This window comes from Camelina sativa, chromosome 16 (genome assembly GCF_030686135.1).
Source record: "Camelina sativa cultivar CO46 ecotype springtype chromosome 16, ASM3068613v1".
Classification (NCBI taxonomy): domain Eukaryota; kingdom Viridiplantae; phylum Streptophyta; class Magnoliopsida; order Brassicales; family Brassicaceae; genus Camelina; species Camelina sativa.
Window position 1 is genome coordinate 2,010,053 of NC_141895.1, and position 22,843 is coordinate 2,032,895.

Below are 22,843 nucleotides of genomic sequence, written 5' to 3' on the forward strand. Positions count from 1 at the left end.
TCTGCCAGAACGTGAAAAACCATTTTATGCTCTCATTTTCTTCTAAACGATGGCTTTGACAAACAAAAAGGATAATAAAGAAATTAAAAAATCACAAGTGATTGTTGAGAGTTTTCACTGTGGGATCATCATCACACCATTCACTGTCTTTTTGACTCCTCCCGTCTCTTCTTCCACAACACATAATCTTTCATTCTTCCACCTTATTTCGCCATACAAACGTTCGATTCTCTGTCTCTGTTAAACAACCAAAGTAAGAGAACGACAAGTCAAGTAATTCTCTTTTAGATTTGATATTGAATGATCTTTATTACTGATTACTCTGTATAAAAGACAAACCTGATGGACTTTGGGAAATGCTTTCATGTTTTCGAGAACCTAGATGGCTAGAACTTTGCAAACTTAGCAATTCTAGCAAGGGCAGTTCTTAAACTTCCTATGCCTGCTCCTGACCTTGAGCTCACCATCATCTGCAATAATCAAACGTTAACCATTTGCTTCTTAGGTCTCATCTTTTTCTGCAGCCGTACATAAGTAAAGAACAAACTAGGACAATCATACTCATACATACCAGAGGCTGGACAATTAATCTGTTGGCTTTCAACTTCTGCATTTTTTAAGAAAATAAATGTTGATATTAGTAAGAACATGACCAATATTATTTTATTTTTGCCTTCGGTATATTCACTTAAGAGTAGAATGACTATGACCTCTTCGATTTGCATTGCCCGACGTGCCACATCCATTGGAAACACCACATCCGTCTTGGTTAAGACTATCTGATACTTTGTATTCGATCTGCAATTCAGTTTTTGGCTGTAAGGACACTTAACTACATGGCATAAGCAAAAATATTAAGAGCAGCAACAATGATTTTACCTCTCCATCAGATTAATAAGTTCCTGGTCTCTTGGCTTCATACCCCATTTTGTGTCAACAAGGAGGCACACCCGTTTAAGACCAATTCTTGTTGAAACATATTCCTTTACCTGCATTGGTCAATATTAAACAGATGGGGATCATTGACCTGTTAAGTAATACACAAAATTGAGCAAAGCAAAAGAGACGTAATAAATCTTCTAGCCATGGGCAATGCTCACAAGATCTTCCCATGCTTCCTTAACTTCATCTTTTGCAAACGCAAAGCCGTAGCCTGGTAAATCAACAAGGCGAACCTTGGAACCAAGATCGAAGAAATTGATGGTCTGCACTTAAAACAGAACTTTTGTTATTACAGAAAAATGTAAGCCATACAAGCAAGTAATTCTCAGACAAGGGGGAATAATACCTGGGTCAGTCCTGGTTTGTCAGATGTTCTTACAACACCCCACTGTCTGGTAAGAGCATTTAGCAGAGACGATTTGCCAACATTTGACCTTCCTGATCAGAGTTGAGACATTAGACAACCCCAGTTTTTAATTAATTTAAGTTCGTAGTTATTAAAGTAGTAGTTTAACATATGCATACTGTGAAACTCAAAAAGAGGTGGAAATAAAGATTCTGGTGGGAACAACAATTTGAATGCAGTACCTGCAAATGCAATCTCAGGTACATCAGGCGGTGGAAATGAAGAAGAAACATTAGCAGCAGCAAAGAATTCCAACTTATTCCTAAATACCTGTAAACGGGGAATTGCAACATGAACTGAAAAGTCTAGCAAGGAAGGGCTTATTTGCTTTAGGTATTAGAGAAAGGGAATGAAGAAAGAGAGGAGAACATACACTTTCTTCTATACGTTCTCTCTCAGTGCTGGTTGACTGAGGAATATTATCTAAGGGAGCAGGAAGCTCTGTGTTGTAGCCGGCCCTATTTAGCTCAATTAAACGTCTACGCCCCAGCAGCTGCCGTAAAATGTATGTTTACCAGCCAGCCAGGTAATGAAAATATGCATATTGCACAAGATACCATAAAGGATTGGAGATAGTTTACATTTTCTTCCACATAGGAAAGGATGGAATGACTAGGCTGAATTGCCCGAAACTGAGCATTTTTGGACATTTCTACACTTTTCACTGCGTCTTTCTTGTTCTTTACTCCATGGACATCTGAACACAATGAAAAGAAACAGAGCAATTGGATGTAGCGGGTGGGTATAACAGTTGCATACTCTTTTCTAGTGAAGAAGCACAAAGAAGTACTAACCATCAAGAACGGCATCATCATCTATTCTTTTATTTGAGGTATCATAGCGGTCTAATCGTATCCTTTTTCTCTTCCTTGGTTTATCCTCTTGACTATCTGAACCATCTCCCACGACGACTCTCTTATCTGAAAGCGCTTGTTTCCTAGCCTTAAAAGCGGCAGCCGGCACATCCGAGCTTCTCCTTCGTCTACCATCCAATTCATCGCTCTTTTTGTGGCTCTTTCGAGTAGCATCATCTCCCCTCGGCAACTTTGTTTTAAACACACTTGTTGCATCATCGTCGTTAATAGAGGTCGAAGCAGACCGTTGGTTTCTCTTTGGTGCAGCCGCCCACATCGTGCGTGGGGTTTCGTTCACATGGTTATTGGGGTAGACCCTCTTCTTCTTCTTCTTCAAATACGAAACCGTAGTCTTCCGAGAGTTAGTGTCATCATCATCACTGCGTTGAGTAGTGGATCTACTCCTTCCTTTATAAGAAGAATTGGAGCTGCTAAGTGATGAAAGCTTCACCCTTTTCTTGAGCTTATGATCTAAAGACATTTTGTGATAATCGTGCTGAGGCAGAACAACAACAACAACTGTAGAGCTACCAACTTAAATCACCTGAAGATCCGCCATAGATGAGCTGATGGAAGAGATAGACAAACGCTCTAGGTTAATGGCGTTTAAGTCAAAAGACTCTTGGGTTTGTTTGGGCTTAAAGAATATGTTTAATGTGATATGATTAAACTGTAAGGTCTGGCCCAAAAGTTATTAGAGCCCACGTTACACCTAAGAAAATAAAAGCCCTAGTTTTTTAATTTGTTTTTCACTTTTTTTCCACTTACCTCTCCAAGCCGTTTCAATTGCGAAATGCAAGTATAGCAAGAACAAAATCAGAAGCCAGAATCCATTGCAATAACAAGAACAAAAATAACCACAAACTAATGAGAAGTTCCTTTCATACTAATGGAACAACGTCAAGCTTCAGACTTCCCAAATAACTTCCATCTAGTGTTAACGCCTTCTTTGCGTCATTCCTCAGATAGTCAGATCAATGAAAGCATATCTGAAAACCAAAATAAATAAATAATATTCACGATTGTAAACAAAAAAAAATACGAGCAAGAAGTCACAAACCCCAAGGGAGAACCGGTTTGGCAGTCAAGTCAAACGGAACAAAAACACTAGAGATCTCTCTCCACATGAACCAAAGTGTTTTTCCAATGAGCTCTTGATATCATATCCATAGAAAGGGAACAATCGAATCCCTTAACGAAATTATGGCATTATATATGATTGTTCCCAAACGCCTCCTTATGATTATCGAACTTGCAATCATATTCTTCCACCTTTTTTTCTTTTTCGTTGTCAAAAAGAGATATTTATAGGTTTGTAAGACTGATTTAGCCATGGTTCTATCCACACACAATTTGTGGTCAGAGATTTTGATTTCTTTTTCTTTTCCTCTGAAAAAAATAGTTTGTTGTGTTTGTTTAATGTTGAAAGTATATTAATCACCGTATAATTTGTATATCCTCAACAACATGTATCTACTTCCTCTTTTCCTAAGCACAGAAGCACTCTCCTTTCTTTACATAAACTCTTAATTACTGTAAACCTCCTTCCAATATCAGAACAGACGCTTCAAGCTCATCGACATCGATCAAGAACTTGTTAGCATCTAAATCATCTGCCCTGTGAACAAAAGCAACAGCTACAAACCCCACTCGTCTTCCCAACCGGAACGGATCCAAGTCGATCCCAGTATTAATAAATTACCAACAAGATAATATAAAGACAAGAAAAGGAATCTTGCGACACTTGGGAGGTAGGAAGGGACAAGACCACATTCTCCACGTTCACCTAATGGTTTCACTTGGTTGGTGATAAAAAAAAAAAAACTTTTTTTTACTAAATAAACTAGAAATTGAAAACATTTAATCCTTCTTATAGTGTAATTAACGAAGTACAATATTAGTAATGATATTTTGGTATCATGATCAAAGTTGAAAAGCTTGTCTTAAAAATGGACTGTATCTGAAAATTCAATCGACGTCGTTTTCCCAGAAACAAAACAAAAAAAAAGGATACGATCTTTCACGGCGATGATCATGATGGCTTCAAGGTTGAACCGTGAAGCGAAGCTCACATCCCAGCTCCTGTCTACACTTTTGGGAAAGCGAAGCTGCAACACATCCATGGCCGCTGCATCTTCCTCTGCTTTACTCCTTAACAATCCGTTGACTTATTCGTCTAGCCTCCGTCGTTTCAGATGCTCGCCAGGAATCTCTTCTCTCTCCTTCTCCTCCGATCGTGTAACTGCTTCCGATTTCTCTCTAGCGATGAAGAGACAGAGCCGGAGTTTTGCGGATGGCTCGGAACGAGATCCGTCTGTTGTGTGTGAGGCTGTTAAGCGCGAGACTGGAGCTGATGGACTCAACATTGCTGACAATGTGTCTCAGGTTAGATGGGTTTTTTCTTCCTAGAATTGAAATTGATGGAAATGTTTAGAGAGAATAAAATACGAAATTGGTGATCAAATTCAGCTTCTTTCTAATAAGAATGTCGCTAAAAAAAGTGTGATTATCCACTAAATTTTGAAATTTGATTCAGCTCATTGGTAAAACTCCTATGGTGTACTTGAATAAAATAGCAAAGGGTTGTGTGGCCAATATTGCTGCCAAACTTGAGATCATGGAGCCATGTTGCAGTGTCAAGGATAGGTGTGTAGTCTATAACTCGTCTTTTGTTGTTTGTTTGTATATTTTTAGTTTAAACTTTCAAGTTAAATCTATTATGTTGTGAGGAATTTCAGGATTGGGTATAGTATGGTTACTGATGCTGAGCAAAAAGGACGTATAGCACCTGGAAAGGTATCGACTATAGATTGATCTTTCTTTTGTAAACAAAAGATTGTACATTCTAGTCCGTTATTTGTGGTGGTGAACCCTACCTAATTGTGTCAGTTCTCTGACTTTATGTCCTTACTGCACTTATTTAGAGTGTTCTCGTGGAACCTACAAGTGGAAACACGGGTATTGGCCTAGCATTCATCGCTGCTTCAAAAGGCTATAGACTTATATTGACAATGCCAGCGTCCATGAGTATGGAAAGAAGGGTTCTTTTGAAGGCTTTTGGAGCTGAGCTTGTTTTAACAGATCCTGCCAAGGGCATGACTGGAGCAGTTCAAAAGGCTGAAGAAATCTTGAAAACCACTCATGATGCCTACATGCTCCAACAGTTTGACAACCCTGCGAATCCAAAGGTTTGTGGTGTCTGTTACTCTGATTCTCTTGTTGTATTTGTAAACTGCTGTTTTATGTCACTGTTATAATATAATGCAGATTCATTACGAGACAACTGGTCCTGAGATCTGGGAAGATACAAACGGCAAGGTGGATATATTCGTTGCAGGAATTGGAACCGGTGGAACTATCACTGGTGTTGGTCGATTCTTAAAAGAGAAAAACCCCAAGTCGCAGGTAAAAGCAGAAATACATTTGAAGGTGTTATTTATTAGACATGAGTCAGGAGGTATGTTCATTGAAGCTTCCATGTACCAGGTCATTGGTGTAGAACCCACTGAAAGCGACATACTTTCTGGTGGCAAACCAGGTAAACCTTACTAAAATCTACAATTAGTAATTTTGTTTTTGTGTTTTCAAACTATGATTTAATATTCACATGTTTTTTTCTTGTCTTTGAATACAGGACCTCACAAAATTCAAGGAATTGGAGCTGGATTTATACCTAAGAATTTGGATCAGGAAATTATGGATGAAGTCATAGCGGTATGGTTTATCTTGTTGGAATCTGTATGATTATTCAATTTATAACCTCACAAGACATCCACAATTTTCTTGTCAATTTATTGCTTAAATGTTCCAATTCGTGAGACTTAAACTACTCTAATTAGGATGCTAATTACCATCTTCTTTATGCTTTAACCAGATTTCAAGTGATGAAGCTATAGAATTCGCAAAGCAACTAGCTCTTAAGGAAGGGTTGATGGTTAGTTATTTGTATTTTTTCTGATTTTCCCACTAAGATGTTTTGATGTCGTGTTGCATGTGAAAGGTGGAAACTTCACAAGATTTATACGTGACGTTTAATAATTTTTTCAGGTTGGTATATCATCTGGAGCTGCTGCTGCTGCTGCAATCAGGGTCGCGAAGAGACCTGAGAATGCTGGAAAACTCATAGCTGTAAGTAATTTCTGTTTCATATATGAGTTATGTCTTGAAAACGCAGGAGTCTTTGTGCATCAAAGTCGATCTCTAGATTTCCTTAGAAAAAAAACATCTCAAGATGGATTTTTGGATTTAATAAGTGACTCAAGTCCGTGATCCCAATGCTAAACCCAAAGAACCAACACTAAAGTCACTTAGCTAGTTATAGCTTTTCAAATGGTCTTTGTAAAACGATCATCTATGAAGCCATCAAAGATTTTGATTATGTAATGAAATCTTCCCTTAAGATAGAATCTATGAATCCGATTTTTCAGGTTGTTTTCCCAAGTTTCGGAGAGCGATATCTATCTACCCCTCTGTTCCAGTCGATTCGAGAAGAGGTCGAGAAAATGCAGCCTGAAGTATAAACAAAAGCAACTTGGTCAAGTTAGTTCTCTAAATCTCATCAACTGAGGGCTAATCATTTTATTTTACCAAATAAAGGCATTAACCGAAAGTGGTTTGAGTTCTATTTTGGACATCCATCATTAGTCTATGTATTACTCAGCATTTTAGTCGGAGAGTCCCCAACGATCGATTAAGATACACTTGGACTAAATAAATTATCCCTATTTGGTTGTCTTAATTAGCCAAAAAAAATGTAGACTTTGCTGTGTTAAGTTCTACATAACGATGGAATGTAATATTATACATATGTGTGTTACTATGATCAAACCATGACATATTAGTGATTTTTAACTTCACGTTTTTCTGTACCATTTTTTGTCCGAATCTACATAGAAAACACGTCAAAACTTGTTTTAAATACAAAACCATAAAAATTTGTATGTCACTAAAACATGTCACGTTATTTTTTTTAATTACAAACTTATGGGGTCAATACGTTGGTGGTTGTTAAACTTGCAGCGTCTGTCCTTGTTTTCTCCGTAATGTTCGACGAAACTTTCGTTGTAGATAAGATATACTAATAGAAGCGTTTTTTTTTTAAGTATTACATGTTATGCTTTTCACACTGTTTTTAGTACTAATTTAATTCTTAAAACGTTTATGGACAAGTTTGACAAACCAAACAAAAAAAGGTTTTATAATGCATAGATCATTTGTCTTTTTGCAACTTTGATCCACACCTTTTTTTAATGCTTTTGACACACTGTTATTACACACTACCAACCAAATCCCGACGTAACTGCTGTTGATCAACTAAAGATTAGAGAAAGCTTATTATATCATTAGTTGCTTTACGATATGATCTAGGCCATGTGCACAAAATAACAAATACTTATGTTTGTTTATTAATAAACGAGGAACATCACGAGAACGTTCGGTCACATTATGGTGACTTGTACAGTTTGACTTATTAATAATATGTTCTTATTACTTCTTACTTAACTCTTATGATAACTAACTAATCACAGTAGATCATAACTATCCCAACTCTTATGATAACTAATCACAGTAGATCATAACTATCCCATAAAGCAAAAAAAAACAAAAAACATGTGTGAATTCAAAGTCTTGCAAATAGTTCTTGGTCTGTTGCTTACTCTGTTTTCATCTGCTTACGGCAAATATATCCTGGAAGGATCTGCAGTTTACGACCCAAACAGTTACATGATTTTAACGAACACCACGAAGCATTCCTACGGTCGAGCTATCAACAACGAATCCATTTCTTTCAAGAACCAGTCTTTCAACGTCAACTTCTTATTTGGGATCGTCTCTGAGCATAAGCAGCAAGCCTCACACGGTATGGCGTTCCTTTTCTCTCATTCAAAAAGCCTTCCCGGAGCTTCCTCCGATCAATACCTTGGACTCTTTAACGAAAAAAACAATGGTAATACCTCGAATAACGTGATAGCTATCGAGTTAGATATACATAAAGACGATGAGTTTGGAGATATTGATGATAACCATGTTGGGATTAACATTAATGGCTTGAGATCTGTTGTCTCTGCCTCTGCTGGTTACTATGATGATAAAGATGGCAAGTTTAGAAACCTTTCTTTGATCAGTGGAAAGGTTATGAGGCTTTCGATGGCTTATAGTCACACCGATATGCAGCTCAATGTTTCTTTGTGCCCTGCCGAATTTATTGTTCCTCCCAAGAGGCCACTTTTGTCTTTAAACCGAGATCTCTCGCACTATTTTTCCAAGGACACGTATCTTGGCTTCACGGCATCAACGGGATCCGATAGAGCACTTCATTATATGGTGATTGTGCAGAACTATAATGGAGCAGAATATCCACCGATGGAGTTTGGCGTAGTCCCCACCCTTCCTCCATATCCCAAAAAATCGTCTGACAGGACAAGGACTATTTTAGCGGTCTGCTTAACATTGGCCATGTTCGCTGTGTTTATCACCTCCGGGATTGGTTCTGTCTTCTATCTGAGGCATAAGAAGGTTATAGAGGTTCTTGAGGAATGGGAGATTCAATATGGACCTCATAGGTTTGCTTATAAAGAGCTTTCAAATGCCACAAAGGGTTTCAAGGAGAAACAACTTCTAGGGAAAGGAGGTTTTGGTCAAGTCTATAAAGGAACGCTTCCGGGTTCCGATGCAGATATCGCTGTAAAAAGAACTTCTCATGATTCAAGACAAGGGATGAGCGAGTTTCTAGCCGAGATTACGACCATTGGTCGTCTCAGACATCCAAATCTAGTCAAGCTTTTGGGATATTGTAGGCATAAGGAGAATCTTTACTTGGTTTATGACTTTATGCCTAATGGAAGCCTTGACAAGTATATAAACCGTAATGAGAATCAAGAACGGCTCACTTGGGAACAACGTTTCAAGATCATCAAAGATGTTGCGTCTGCTCTACTCCACCTGCATCAAGAATGGATACAAGTCATCATTCATCGAGATATCAAACCGGCTAATGTTCTAATCGACCAAGACATGAATGCGAGGCTCGGGGATTTCGGACTGGCGAAGCTGTATGATCAGGGATTTGATCCTCAGACATCTAGAGTAGCGGGGACCTTCGGTTATATCGCACCAGAGTTCTTAAGAACAGGAAGAGCAACCACAAGCACAGATGTTTACGCTTTCGGGATGGTTATGCTTGAAGTAGTTTGTGGTAGAAGGCTGATTGAGAGACGTGCAGCGGAAAACGAAGAAGTTCTTGTGGATTGGATTTTAGAGCTTTGGGAAGATGGGAGAATTTTTGATGCGACAGAGGAAGACATCCGTCAAGAAGAAAACAGGGGAGAAATAGAGCTTGTTCTGAAGCTAGGCGTGTTGTGTTCGCATCAATCTGAAACAATAAGACCGGATATGAATGCTATTATGCGGATCTTGAATGGCGTTGTGCAGCTTCCAGAGAATCTTTTTGATGTGGTAAGGGATGAGATACTGAAAGGACGCTCTGAGAAATCACTGGAAGTACTACTTGATGTGAATTCATTTGCTACATTGACGTTTACAAATTCTTTCGTCTCCCATGGAAGATGAATGCATTAAGGATGTGACATTCGCTGAACATCTATCATCAATCTATCTAAAGCTGGAAGTACGTCCAGTGTTTTGGCCATATATTGTAACATGCATTTTCATCAGATGCCAACAATAACAATAGTTAAGTAAAAATGTAATATATACGATGGAGTAATTTCCTTTATGTTAGTAATAACGTATGCATATAAAAGTAATTTCCATGTTTTATTTTTTCTTGGAACACAAACACACACTCAACATATTTTAAGAGATCAATATTAGATCACAGATTTTTCCTTCACCTGATAGAAAAAACAATGAGAAAGGAGTTAAGAGAGAGCGGTCTAATGGCGTAGATTTATTCATTATCATTGATGATCTTTAAAGAATCAATACTGTCATCTCTACCAATCCCACTATAATTAGTTACTATTAATCTAATAAAGGATTAGAAAAAAGATTATAATATAATTGTTTACGATTTGATCTAGGCCATGTGCATTGTGCGTAATATACTAATACATAATATTTGTTTATTAATAACGAGAAAGTTCGTTCACATTATTGTATCCAAACCTTCATAGCATGATTGATGCTTCTTACTTCTTTCTTCAACTCTTATTGGAAATATCACAGTAAAGATCATAACTTCCCACAGGCCAAAAAAAAATAAACATGTCTCCTGAACCCAAAATCTTACAACAATTTCTTATTATGTTGCTGACTTTGTCTTCATCTATGTACAACTCCCATGGCAAATATATCTTGGAAGGATCTACAGTTTACAACTCAAACAGTTATATAATTTTAACAAACACCACCAAGCATTCCCACGGTCAAGCTTTCAACAACGTACCCCTGCCCTTCACGAACAGGTCTTTCAACGTCAACTTCTTCTTCGCAATCGTTTCCGAGAATAAGAAGCAAGCCACACATGGTATGGCTTTCGTTTTCTCTCCTACGGTAGGTCTTCCCGGAGCTTCTTCCGATCAGTACCTCGGATTATTCAACGAAACAAACAACGGTAACACATCAAATCACGTGATAGCTTTCGAGCTAGATGTACATAAAGACGATGAGTTTGGAGATATTGATGATAATCATGTTGGGATTAACATTAATGGTTTGACATCTGTTGCCTCTGCTCCTGCTGGTTACTATGATGATAAAGATGGAAAGTTTAGAAACCTTTCTTTGATTAGTGGAAAGGTGTTGAGGCTTTCGATCGTTTATAGTCAACCCGATACGCAGCTCAATGTCACCTTATCCCCTGCTGAATTCATTGTTCCTCCCAAGAAGCCACTTTTGTCCTTGAACATAGATCTCTCGCAGTATTTTTTGGAGGGTGCGTATACTGGCTTCACGGCATCCACGGGATCCATTAGAACACTCCATTACATGTTGATTTTGCACACTGATGAAGGAGCACACTCTCCACCGTTTGAGTATGGCCGAGTCCCCATCATTCCTCCATATCCAAAGGAAGCGTCTCATAGAACAAGGACGATTTTAGCGGTTTTCTTAACGTTGGCCGTGCTCGCTGCGTTTGTCGCCTCGGGGATTGGTTCTGTCTTCTATCTGAGGCATAGGAAGGTTATAGAGGTTCTTGAGGAATGGGAGATTCAATGTGGACCTCATAGGTTTTCTTATAAGGAGCTATTCAATGCCACAAAGGGTTTTAAGGAACTTCTCGGGAGAGGAGGATTTGGTCAAGTCTATAAAGGAACACTTCCAGGTTCTGATGCAGAGATCGCTGTGAAGCGGACTTCTCATGATTCAAGACAAGGGATGAGTGAGTTTCTAGCCGAGATTTCGACCATTGGTCGTCTCAGACATCCAAACCTAGTCAGGCTTTTGGGGTATTGTAAGCATAAAGAGAACCTCTACTTAGTTTATGACTTTATGCCTAACGGCAGCCTTGACAAGTATATCCGTAGCAACCCGAATGAGAATCAAGAACGGCTTACTTGGGAACAACGTTTCAAGATCATCAAAGATGTTGCGTCTGCTCTACTCCACCTGCATCAGGAATGGGTACAAGTTATCATTCATCGAGATATCAAACCGGCTAATGTCCTAATCGACCAGGACATGAATGCTAGGCTTGGAGACTTTGGACTGGCAAAGCTGTATGATCAGGGATTTGATCCTAAGACATCTAGAATAGCGGGAACATTGGGGTATATCGCACCAGAGTTTATAAGAACAGGAAGAGCAACTACAGGCACTGATGTTTACGCCTTTGGGTTGGTTATGCTTGAAGTCGTTTGTGGTAGAAGACTGATTGAGCAACGTGCAACGGAAAATGAAGAAGTTCTTGTGGATTGGATCTTAGAGCTTTGGGAAGATGGGAGACTTTTCGATGCAACAGAGGAAAGTATCCGTCAAGAACAAAACAGGAATGAAATTGAGCTTGTTTTGAAACTCGGCGTGTTGTGTTCTCATCAAGCTGAAACGATTAGACCGGATATGAGTGTGGTTATGCGGATCTTGAATGGCGTCTTGCAGCTTCCGGATGATCTTCTTGATGTGGTAATGGAAGAGAAATTGAAGAAACGGCCTGAGACATCAGTGAAAGTACTACTTGATGTGAATTCATGTGCTACATTGACGTTTACAAATGCTTTCGTCTCTCATGGAAGATGAAACCTGAAGGAAGAATCTTATACACACACAAAACAGAGTTTGAGCAAAAAAAAAAAGAAACTTATGTTAGAGATATGACATTGATTCTCATTTATGTCATAATTTTTGATTGATCTGTTTTTGGAACATTCTGTAACTAGCTTTACCTAGAATCTCCTCCTCTCATCTTGTATAAATAAGGCTCTGTACAATACTCATGAAAATATGAAAACACAATCTCTACATCTTTACACACACAAAACAGAGTAAACAGAGTTTTCATGCATATTTATCTTCAATCTAGGCATGCAATAGGTTGCTCTGTTCGTCTGTTTTGATAAATCAAGAAATTAGGGTTTCTTCTTTCTCTTCAACCGCTCTGAATTCTCAAACATACATCAGTAAACTTTCGCAGAACAGGTTCATGCTTTTTCTTTGTTGCTTATTTTACAAGTTATGTTGTTCTGGTTTGTATAATAAGAAATCCAATTTGCAGAGCAATGACATCGCAATGTAAGGTCTACTGGCTTGAAGTTGAAGGTTGGCAATAACAAAAACAAATTGGGATATCTTGGGCTTGAACAAATCACATTAGATAACTCTAGACAATTGCATTCTCTTGTCTCTTCTTGGGACAGAATTAGATAGAGGCTAAAATCATTGTAGTCACTTAACTCATTATCTTTTTTCTTCTTTTGTGTTTTTATTTTGGTGCATATGGAGATAAGTTAATGTGTTTCAACTTTCAACCAGAAAGATTCCCTTTTCTGTTTATAATAATATACATATCTTCCTCACCAAACCCCTCCGACGAAAGGCTGTTAAGCAATAAAGGTGTTTTTGAGCTATATATCTAAACATATAGCACAATGTGCAAACCATATATATATATTACTTTTTTTTTGTTTAGTCTTCATTCAATTATTGGTTTATAGATTCAACACTTAGAATGACTTGGTAAGATTCCGTATAGAGAGCTCTCTTATCTCTTTGCCTCGCCAAGCTTTCAAAATTATGACTGCTTTTGGTATGATTCCGTATTTAGACTGTTGTTTGCTTATGGATGCAGAGACGTTCGCTTTTGACAATAGCATTGGTCATATACTCATAATTAATGTCCTTAAGGACAAAAAAGATAAAAAGAAACAGCCACATATGTTTATCGCGGTAATCTAAGGAGGCGAGCCTATAATACTGCAACCTGTAAATTAGGCCATGAATGTTTGAGAGATTTTAGGTAGTTTTTAGATTACAGATTTTAGTTTCAGATTTTGCAAAATAAATATAAAAACAAATGAAAAATTAGAAAAAAAATGTTTCGTAGAAGAAATCTCAAAAACTCATTGAAGTGGGATTTTGGATTTTGTTAAGAAATTAGTAAAATCTTCAAGAATCTGGATTTCCTATTTTTTAGGGAAACCATTTTTCATAAAATCTTGAATGGTTAAAAAATAGATTTTTGAAAAATCTAAAACCAAAAACCATTTGAAAAACCACATCCAGTGAAGGCCTTAGTATTTTTTACGTGGATCGGAGCGCGAAACTTCCACCAGCGTGTTGGTCGGCCAAAAAGTCTGGTTAACTCATTTAATTTCTTTGGGACGTCTCGAACAACATTTTGTCTACGGCTCGCATATACAGATCTATAAAGACCGAGAAATAATTTCCAACACCTTTTATATGGCTATGTCACGTATATATCTAATGCTCCAATAATTAGAGGCCATCAAGAGTGGCGGCGAAGCTGACTATATTACATATTATATTATGTTTGATAAAATGAAACTTAAAAATACCCCAATAATGAAGCAAGCACATGCCTAAATCCCACTAACTCTCTGTCTTAGTCCATAAACAAAGAACTTTGAACTTTTCAAACCAAGTAATTTGTTTACACAAAACCAAGTAGAGAAATAATTTTTGTGTAAATTGACTGGGTTTTCTTAATCAAGCATGCAAGTTGCAAGGCATTAAACAATAAATTTATAGGTTCGTCAATATTCTATTTACACTCCTTTCGTCCTCTAGACCACTACAATTATATACATTTATATCAACTCAACTACTCTAATTATTTCGTTCGGATCTGATCCACATATATTAATGCCTGATAGGTACGGGACATGTTTGAATCCAAAAATATCTAACACAAAAGAAACGTTTCAATTAGATTTTTTTACACATAGGCCAAAATTAAAACATATGACAGGTAGTTGCATTTTTTTATAGAGAATTTGTTAAAAATAACCCTTTTGATATACCTTTTTTCAAAAATACCCCTTTTTTTGGTCATTTTTATTTTTCCCTTATTTTTAATTTTTAATGACCATTTTACCGTTAGATGAAAAATATTTTATTCAATAAAAAGAAAAACAAAATTTCCCGCCAAAATAATTTCCGACATATTTTCCCGCAACAAAAATTTTCCGCCAAAAAAAATTTACAAAGTCTTTAAAAGATTTGATAAGGTAGAAACCTCATAAAAACCTTATAAACACCTTATAAACGCTTTTACAAGATTTTTAAAAGAGTTTTAAAAGGTTTTAAAAGGTTTTTAAAAGAGTTTTAAAAGGTTTTAAAAGGTTTTTAAAAAGTTTTTTAAACACCTTTTAAACGCTTTTAGAAGGTTTTTATAAGGTTTTCAAAAGATTTTCAAAATGTCTTTAAAAAGGTTTTTAAACACGTTGTAAACATTTTTACAAGGTTTTTATAAGGTTTTAAACACCTAGTAAACGAATTTATAAGGTTTTTAAAAGCGTTTACAATGTTTTTAAAAGGTATAAATTCCAAAAATTTGGCGGGAAAAATAATTTTTGACAAATTTTTTTTTTCGATTTTGGCGGATTTTTTTTTTTAATTTTGGCGGAAATTTTTTTCATTTTTGGCGGGAAATTTTTTCATTTTTGGCCGGAATTTTTTTTATTTTGGTGACTGTACATTCTTGTTGTCATTCAAAGAAAATGTAATTTGGTCATTTTGTATATAAAGAGGGGTAGTTTTAAAAATAGTCAACATGAATGGTTATTTTTAAAAAGGGACATGAAAAAGAGAGTATTTTTGAAAATGCCCTTTTTTTATATAGTATTTATGTATTTAAATATTAGTTTCATAAATTTATACATTTGAACATCTATTTATCCTTATGTCTATTCGGGCAAAATTTTATAGTTAAACATATTTATAGACGTATATGTTTATATGCTGACAAATAGTCTCACCATATAAAGTGTTAATTTGATAGAAATATACAAAAAATTAAAAATTTGATTTTAGATTTATTTGATATCCCATGGATGATGATCTAAAATTAGAAGTTAAGTAGAAGCTTATTTATCTTGAAACCTTATAGTATCACAAAATTTCCATTTTAAATCAAAGCTGTATACTTAACTTCTACTATTAGATCATCATTCATGGACCATGGGGATATATCAATACCTTTTTAATAGTCAGCTGGAATATATACAGTAAAACCTCTATAAATTAATAATGTTAGGATCATGAAAATCAATTAATTTATAGAGGTTTTCATTTATCGATAAATTAATAATTATTAATTTATAGAGACACTTTCCTAATTTGGTAACAAAAAAATTAAAAAATAACATTTAATCGTTATAACTAATATTTTTATAAAATCAATTTCTAGGAAAATAACAATTATCATGTTTTGAATATAACACTCAAAGATTTTTATATAGTAAAAATACTGAAAATGAACTCTAATAAAAATTGATGTGTATATATATACATATATTTAGATAATTATATATAATTATTAATTTATATAATTGATGGGACCATATATTTACAAAGGATTTTCAAAAAAAAATATTTTATTATATTATTGAATTGTGTCAAAAATTACACTAGTCCAAACTTGGGACCAGAAAAATTATTAATTTATAGAGATTAATAATTTACCGAGTATTAATTTATAGATATTCTAATGTATAAATGTTTTCTATACAAATTCACTTTCATCCGTTGTTTTTTTTTTGTAACGAAAAAATCGAAAAAAAGATATACATATTGTTTTTTGCATAAAAAGATATGAACATAATTTCTTATAACACAGTCTCTTAAAACCTTTTCTGTTTGCCTTGTATATTCTGTTTGCCAAAAATCAAACACGAAAGAAAATAAAAACAATAATCTCAGAAATTTATATAAAAGAAAGAAAAAAAAATCAATATTGTCGTCTAAAACGTTTATAAACGTACGTGGAGAAAGAAAACCAAGAGAGTCGAAAGATCAGCAAACAAAGGTATAGCCGTATAGATGAGAACAAGGAGACATATATATATATAAACGTACGTACGTAACTTTCAATAGCTTTCTATAAGCAAATTGAACCATATAGTACATAAAGCTGTAACTTTGGTGAACTTGGTTTGATCACTACATTTGATCCTTAAATTCTGAAAATAATTGTAGGTTCTCGATTCGATTTAACACTTCTCTCATTCATCGTCGATGAGTTGTTCTCTCCACTCTCCTGCCTCTTATTTAATTATATTCCTACGGTCTAAACTCTTTTATTTGTTAAAATCTCTTAAAATCAGCTAATATTATTCTTTTAATTTTCACCACATCACAAACCATTTTTCCTTTTAAAAAAAAAATCAAAAATTTCCAAATTCGACAAAATCATGAAAAATCTTCAATCCAATAATACACATAGGTCCCGGTTTTGGAAGTTGCTGTAAATTGTTGTTTGTTGGTTTCTGTTTCATTTGGTCCCATTGAAGTTTATATAAAATGGTATATCTTTGTAAAACGAAAAGAAACAAGAAAAAAACCTAACATATTATTTACAGCATTATTTTATTCACGTGTTCTTCTTGTATATTTTATTCTTATTATTTTTTGGCACCGCCACACACGAACAATTACCATATATGTTGTGTATTTATTTATAAACCAATTAACATGCATGTGTTTCAGATCCATGGTCTATTTACATAACCCTATTATGTAAAATTATATACAATCCCTTCATCAAGTCTTCGTTAGCCTCAAATATCATATCACCTTGTTGCTTTCTCAAAAATATTAAAAATGGATCATCTGATCTCTCCTCTTTCTCCAACAAATAAGTACATATAAAATCCCGTTCTTAAAGAGGTTTTTTTGTTTGTGTGTGTGTGTGCAAAAGTCTCTCTCTCTCTCTCTCTCTCTAGATATAACTTTTTATAACCAATTTTTATCATTGCTTGAAGGTGGTGGTCGGAAGGAACAACAGCTGTCGTGACCGGAGCAAACAAAGGTATAGGTTTTGCGGTGGTGAAGAGGTTACTCCAGCTTGGTCTAACCGTCGTTTTAACCGCCCGAAACACCGTAAACGGAAGCCAAGCCACCGATTCCCTCCGTCGCATTGGCTTTCAAAACGTTCATTTTTGCTCCCTCGACATCTCCGATCCTTCTTCCATCGCCGCCTTCGTCTCCTGGTTCCATCGCAACTTGGGAGTACTCGACATTCTGGTAAATTTATAAATAGTGTTTTGATTAATAATTTATCTAAAATGCATACGCACTACTATACAATTAGTCCACAACTACTATATAAAATATGACCGAACTCCCAACCGAATCGTAGAAATTTGATTAACTTCTTAATAAAAGAATATGTTAGATTGACAAAATGAAAACTTACAACTTTATCTTCCACAGGGTCAATCTATATATATATTTTTCAAATATTTAATTTACTATCATTCGAATTTTTTTTAACTGATGGAAATATTACACGGCGTCGGCTTGGTCAGGTGAACAATGCGGGGGTTTCATTTAACGCGGTCGGAGAGAATTCAATCAAACAGCCAGAGACCATTTTCAAGACCAATTTCTACGGTGCCAAGCTTTTATCGGAGGCTCTTTTGCCCTTATTCCGCCGTTCGGAATCCGTTAGCCGCATCCTTAACATCAGTTCAAGGCTTGGCACATTAAACGTATTTTATCATCCTCCATACAATTTCGACGAGGCGCTTTTGCCCTCTACAACTTTATTTGTGTACTCAGTACTGTATATTAGTCGAGTCTATTTGAATCATTTCGATATGTTTTTTTGGCATATACAGAAACTGAGAAGCCCTATTATAAGACGAACACTAGAAAGTGAAGATCTTACCGACGAACAAATCGATGCTACTGTGACCCAATTTCTAGAGGATGTGATGAGCGGGACGTGGGAAAAGCAAGGATGGCCGGAGAAATGGCCGGGTTACGCCATATCAAAGATGGCCTTAAACGCTTACTCTAGGGTTTTGGCTCGACGTTACGACGGCAAAAGACTAAGTGTGAATTGTTTTTGCCCTGGTTTCACTCGTACGTCTATGACCGGTGGTCAGGGGACTCACACGGCAGATGAGGCTGCTGCTATTGTCGCCAAGTTGGTGTTGCTTACTCCTGAGAAGCTGTCTTCCGGCAAGTTCTATATTTGCTTAGAGGAGCCTAAGAAAATTATTTCCAAGCTGTAACTCTCTTCTATTATAGTTTTCTTCACCTGCACGCTCGTAATTATTAGATTACCATTGGTTAATGTCAATTGCGATATATGCATAATTATAGCAATAAGTAAATTAATGTTAAGAGACTACTACAATCAGGAATGTTTAACGCGCGGTCCTGTTTATTATTTTATTTGTTTATCATAAATAATCTAAAATCTAAAAATGAGCACAAGTCCCACGTTTTTTTTTGAGCCGGCCCTGACTACAATGGCTGTATATCAATTAGTTGTACATTCCAATTTATACCGAACGAATCATGTTTGGTACCTTTCACAGTACCAAAAAAAAGTAATCGAAAAATTTACGTCCAATTTAAAATTGATAGAGTGGCAAGTGTAGAACTACAGTATATTATTATAGATAGACTTTTTAACAGTTTAATATTGCTTTCGAGTTTCGAGTTTCAAATAATAATTCAGAGCAATTACTTTGTGGATTTGAGCCCAATTTGAATCAAATGTAGGGCCTTTAGCCCATTAATTTCAATTTCGTCGGTTTTATAAAACAATGAAATTAGGGTTTCTACATCTTCTTCTGCCGCCGCTTCTTTTTCTTCTATATAAATCAGTAAAGTCGATAACTTTCAGAATCATCCCTTAGTTCGATTCATATAGCCATAGTTCATCTCTTTTTCATCTTCTAGGGTTCTTTTGGCTGTCTCTCTCACTTCGTTTCTAGGGTAGTTGTTGTTGTTGTTGTGTTTCTAAGTTTTGTTTTATTTTTCAAAATTATCGAGTTTTTTAGCTTAAGAAAAGCCAATTAGCAGAGCAATGACGTCAAAATTAAAAATGGCGTAAGTTGCCTTGAAGGTTGGCAATAACAAATAGCGATTCTCCGTGCCTATCAAGTTTTCTCAATGTTGATCGTGGCCTCGAACAAGTCGCTACATCCACTCTCATCTCAAATCCAAATCGTTGTTTTGTGGTTTTTGTTTCTTTTTTGTTTTCTTTCAACTTCTTCTTAGGTTTCAAGATCTGCTGCATCTTTTAGCGTTTCTTAGATTTTATACTTTTAAAACATTAGGTAATAATTATTCAAAGGCAGTGAAGTATATGCAGTATCATGTGCCGTCATTCTTGTTCATTACGCAATGAGGTATATACTATATATGCAGTATAGTGATGGGACAAAGATTCTGAAGTACCAGGGTTTAATATGAAGAACTGTTTTCATGGTCCGTAGAATAATAAACCTGAACTTTGTTTGATCTTGTTTGAGAAAGTGGTAACTGTTGTGTTGAAGGATTTCATAACCATTCCATTAAAATTCCCAATTTCGGATAAACCTTTCTATGCCAGCTAAGAAACAGAGACGACCTGATCTAGAAATGCTGCCTACAGAGATGAATTGGTATATCAAATATGAAAATTTTCATGTATAATGCTCTACCAGAATAAAGGAAAGGATAGAACAAATTTGGTGGAGACAGATTGTGTTGTGTTGCTGCATCAATCTCAGGTTTGGTAACCAAAGAATCATAATGGTTAACTGAAAATTCAACGTCCGTGGTCAGCAAATGAATCTGTCAACTCCAATGTGCTCAATGAATTCACATCAAGTAGTACTTCCTCCATTGATGTCTCTGGCCATCCTTTGAATTTCTCAGCTCTTACGACATCAAGAAGATTATCTGGAAGCTGTGAAACGCCACTCAAAATCCGCATAACCGCACTCATAGCTGGCCTGATTGATGCTGCTTGATGCGAACACAACACACCTAGCTTCAAGACCAGCTCAAGTTGTCCCCTGTTTCGTTCTTGACGTATACTTTCCTCTGCAGCTTCTAAAATTTTCCCATTTTCCCAAAGCTCTAAGATCCATTCCACAAGATATTCTTCATTTTCTGCTGCACGTCGCTCAATCAGCCTTCTACCACAAACAACTTCAAGCATGACCAACCCAAAGGCATAAACATCAGTGCTTGTAGTTGCTCTTCCCGTTCTTAGAAACTCTGGTGCAATATACCCGAAAGTTCCCGCTACTTTAGATGTCTCAGGATCAAATCCTTGATCATACAGCTTTGCAAGTCCAAAGTCCCCTAGCCTCGCATTCATGTCATGGTCTATTAAAACATTAGCTGGTTTGATATCTCGATGAATGATGACTTGCACCCATTCTTGATGCAAGTGTACTAGAGCAGTTGCAACATCTTTGATGATCTTGAAACGTTGTTCCCAAGTGAGCCGTTCTTGATTCTCATTACGGTTTAGATACTTGTCAAGGCTTCCATTAGGCATAAAGTCATAAACCAAGTAGAGATTCTCCTTATGCCTACAATATCCCAAAAGCCTGACTAAATTTGGATGTCTTAGCCGACCAATGGTTGAAATCTCGGCTAGAAACTCGCTCATCCCTTGTCTTGAATCATGAGAAGTTCGTTTCACAGCGATCTCTGCATCAGAACCTGGAAGCGTTCCTTTATAGACTTGACCAAAACCTCCTTTCCCAAGAAGTTGTTTCTCCTTGAAACCCTTTGTGGCATTGTCAAGCTCCTTATAGGCAAACCTATGAGGTCCATACTGAATCTCCCATTCTTCAAGAACCTCTTTAACCTTCTTATGCCTCAAATAGAAGACGAAACCGAACCACGAGGCGGCAAACGCAGCAATCACGGAAACCGTTAAGCAGACCGCTAAAACCGTTTTTGTTCTATTAGACGATTTCTTTGGATATCGTGGAAGGATTGGTATTCTACTGAACTCCAATCTCGGATACTCGACTACTCCGTTAACAAACCAACTCATCATGTAATGTATTGCACCAACCGACCCTGTCGATGCAGTGAATCCAAGATACATTTTCTCACGCAAATACGGAGAGAGATCACGGTTTAAAGACAAAAGCGGCTTCTTAGGCGGAACAGAGATATCAGCAGGGAATAAAGTAACATTGAGCTGTTGATCAGGTTGACTATAAACGATCGAAAGCCTCATTACCTTTCTGCTGATCAGAGAAAGGTTTCTAAAGTTTCCATCTTTATCATCATAGTAACCAGCAGGAGCAGAGACTACGGATCTCAAACCATTAATGTTAATCCCAACATGATTATCATCAATATCTCCAAACTCATCGTCTTTATGTATATCTAACTCAATAGCTATCACGTGATTTGATGTGTTACCGTTGTTTGTCTCGTTGAAGATTCCGAGGTACTGATCGGAAGAAGCTCTGGGAAGGTCTCTAGTGGGAGACATGACGAAAGCCATACCGTGTGAGCCTTGATGATTATGCTCAGGGACGATGGCGAAGAAGAAGTTGACTGAGAAAGATGTTAAAAGACCTGTTGATGAGTTCTTGATTGAGTAAAGTTCGCTGTCGAAAGCTTGACCGTATGCGTGTTTCGTAGTGTTGGTTAAAGTGAAGTAACCGTTGTAGCCGATTCCTACAGACCCTTGTGGGATAAAGTAGCCATGGGAATTGTAAAACAGAGTAAAAAACAGAGCAAGAATTGCTTGACAGAGAAGAGACATTGATGTTTTTTTTTTGGTTTGCGTGAAAGATTTTGATCGTACTGTAATATGATATTATCATATCTTGAGTGTTGAGAAGAAACACTAAAAAGTCAAAGGTTTGACTTTTAGGGCATGTGGTCAAATTTACAACTACGATATTTTGTTGATCACTATTCAGTATTCACTATCCTTTGAGGATTAATAGTGTGAAAGCATCAAATCAATACAAAATCAATTATCACAACCAAAGTTCTGACCAGAAGATATATATTTTTAGGTCAAATGATGATACATCATACATGACGCCAATGTATCAACATAGATTGACCTTTCATTTTTCTAATATTAATATGCTCTACGCACATTCAATATTCTTATCACTTTCTAGAATTCAAAATTCTTAACAATTTTCTACATAACGCGTCAAAATTGATTGGCTTTCTTAATTTAGTTGCAAGAACGTTGGTTGTTATTTGACTGACGACAACAAAAGAAAGGTTA

General features: G+C 36.3%; 5 protein-coding genes, 1 non-coding gene and 2 pseudogenes across 14 annotated transcripts in view; 5 read left to right on the top strand and 3 right to left on the bottom strand.

Moving 5' to 3' along the window:
- The window catches only part of LOC104749362 (mitogen-activated protein kinase 10-like), a 61,443-nt gene that overhangs the window by 17,605 nt on the left and 20,995 nt on the right, over window positions 1-22,843 (bottom strand). The gene's annotated exons all lie outside the window — the stretch shown is intronic.
- On the bottom strand, window positions 13-3,888 carry LOC104749365 (uncharacterized). 7 transcript variants are annotated; one of them, XR_015584217.1, is made up of 11 exons: window positions 2,143-2,953; window positions 1,930-2,045; window positions 1,722-1,841; window positions 1,468-1,530; window positions 1,289-1,376; window positions 1,101-1,205; window positions 880-989; window positions 711-798; window positions 572-607; window positions 340-470; window positions 13-237 (listed from the first exon to the last, which is right to left on the bottom strand). XR_015584217.1 is itself a non-coding variant. In XM_010470972.3 (11 exons), the coding sequence occupies exons 1-10, from the start codon at window positions 2,681-2,683 to the stop codon at window positions 387-389; spliced, it is 1,380 nt and encodes a 459-aa protein (XP_010469274.1). In that variant the 5' UTR covers window positions 2,684-3,888; the 3' UTR covers window positions 13-237; window positions 340-386. The 7 variants fall into 7 exon arrangements, 3 of the variants coding, with proteins under 3 accessions (XP_010469274.1, XP_087347118.1, XP_087347117.1); XR_015584218.1 differs by having other exon boundaries at window positions 1,289-1,380; XR_015584216.1 differs by having other exon boundaries at window positions 1,468-1,618.
- LOC104749368 (cysteine synthase, mitochondrial) lies at window positions 3,956-7,058 on the top strand. Its single transcript, XM_010470976.3, has 10 exons — window positions 3,956-4,587; window positions 4,739-4,848; window positions 4,941-4,998; window positions 5,127-5,390; window positions 5,470-5,607; window positions 5,689-5,740; window positions 5,837-5,916; window positions 6,077-6,136; window positions 6,250-6,330; window positions 6,630-7,058. Exons 1-10 carry the CDS (start codon window positions 4,231-4,233, stop codon window positions 6,720-6,722), a joined length of 1,293 nt encoding a protein of 430 aa, XP_010469278.1. The 5' UTR covers window positions 3,956-4,230; the 3' UTR covers window positions 6,723-7,058.
- LOC104749369 (putative L-type lectin-domain containing receptor kinase V.6) lies at window positions 7,630-9,964 on the top strand. The gene has a single exon (XM_010470978.3). The coding sequence runs from the start codon at window positions 7,813-7,815 to the stop codon at window positions 9,769-9,771; it is 1,959 nt and encodes a 652-aa protein (XP_010469280.1). The 5' UTR covers window positions 7,630-7,812; the 3' UTR covers window positions 9,772-9,964.
- Window positions 10,343-12,640, top strand: LOC104749371 (putative L-type lectin-domain containing receptor kinase V.6 pseudogene; annotated as a pseudogene). The gene has a single exon (XR_015583819.1). The product of XR_015583819.1 is annotated as a putative L-type lectin-domain containing receptor kinase V.6 pseudogene (transcript).
- LOC104749372 (short-chain dehydrogenase/reductase 2) lies at window positions 17,313-19,015 on the top strand. Its single transcript, XM_010470982.3, has 4 exons — window positions 17,313-17,477; window positions 17,601-17,862; window positions 18,147-18,329; window positions 18,459-19,015. Exons 1-4 carry the CDS (start codon window positions 17,440-17,442, stop codon window positions 18,855-18,857), a joined length of 882 nt encoding a protein of 293 aa, XP_010469284.2. The 5' UTR covers window positions 17,313-17,439; the 3' UTR covers window positions 18,858-19,015.
- LOC147925034 (small nucleolar RNA snoR86) lies at window positions 19,656-19,780 on the top strand. Its single transcript, XR_015585498.1, has one exon. It is a non-coding gene; the product is annotated as a small nucleolar RNA snoR86 (small nucleolar RNA).
- LOC104749373 (L-type lectin-domain containing receptor kinase V.5 pseudogene) lies at window positions 20,122-22,407 on the bottom strand (annotated as a pseudogene). Its single transcript, XR_015585343.1, has one exon. The product of XR_015585343.1 is annotated as an L-type lectin-domain containing receptor kinase V.5 pseudogene (transcript).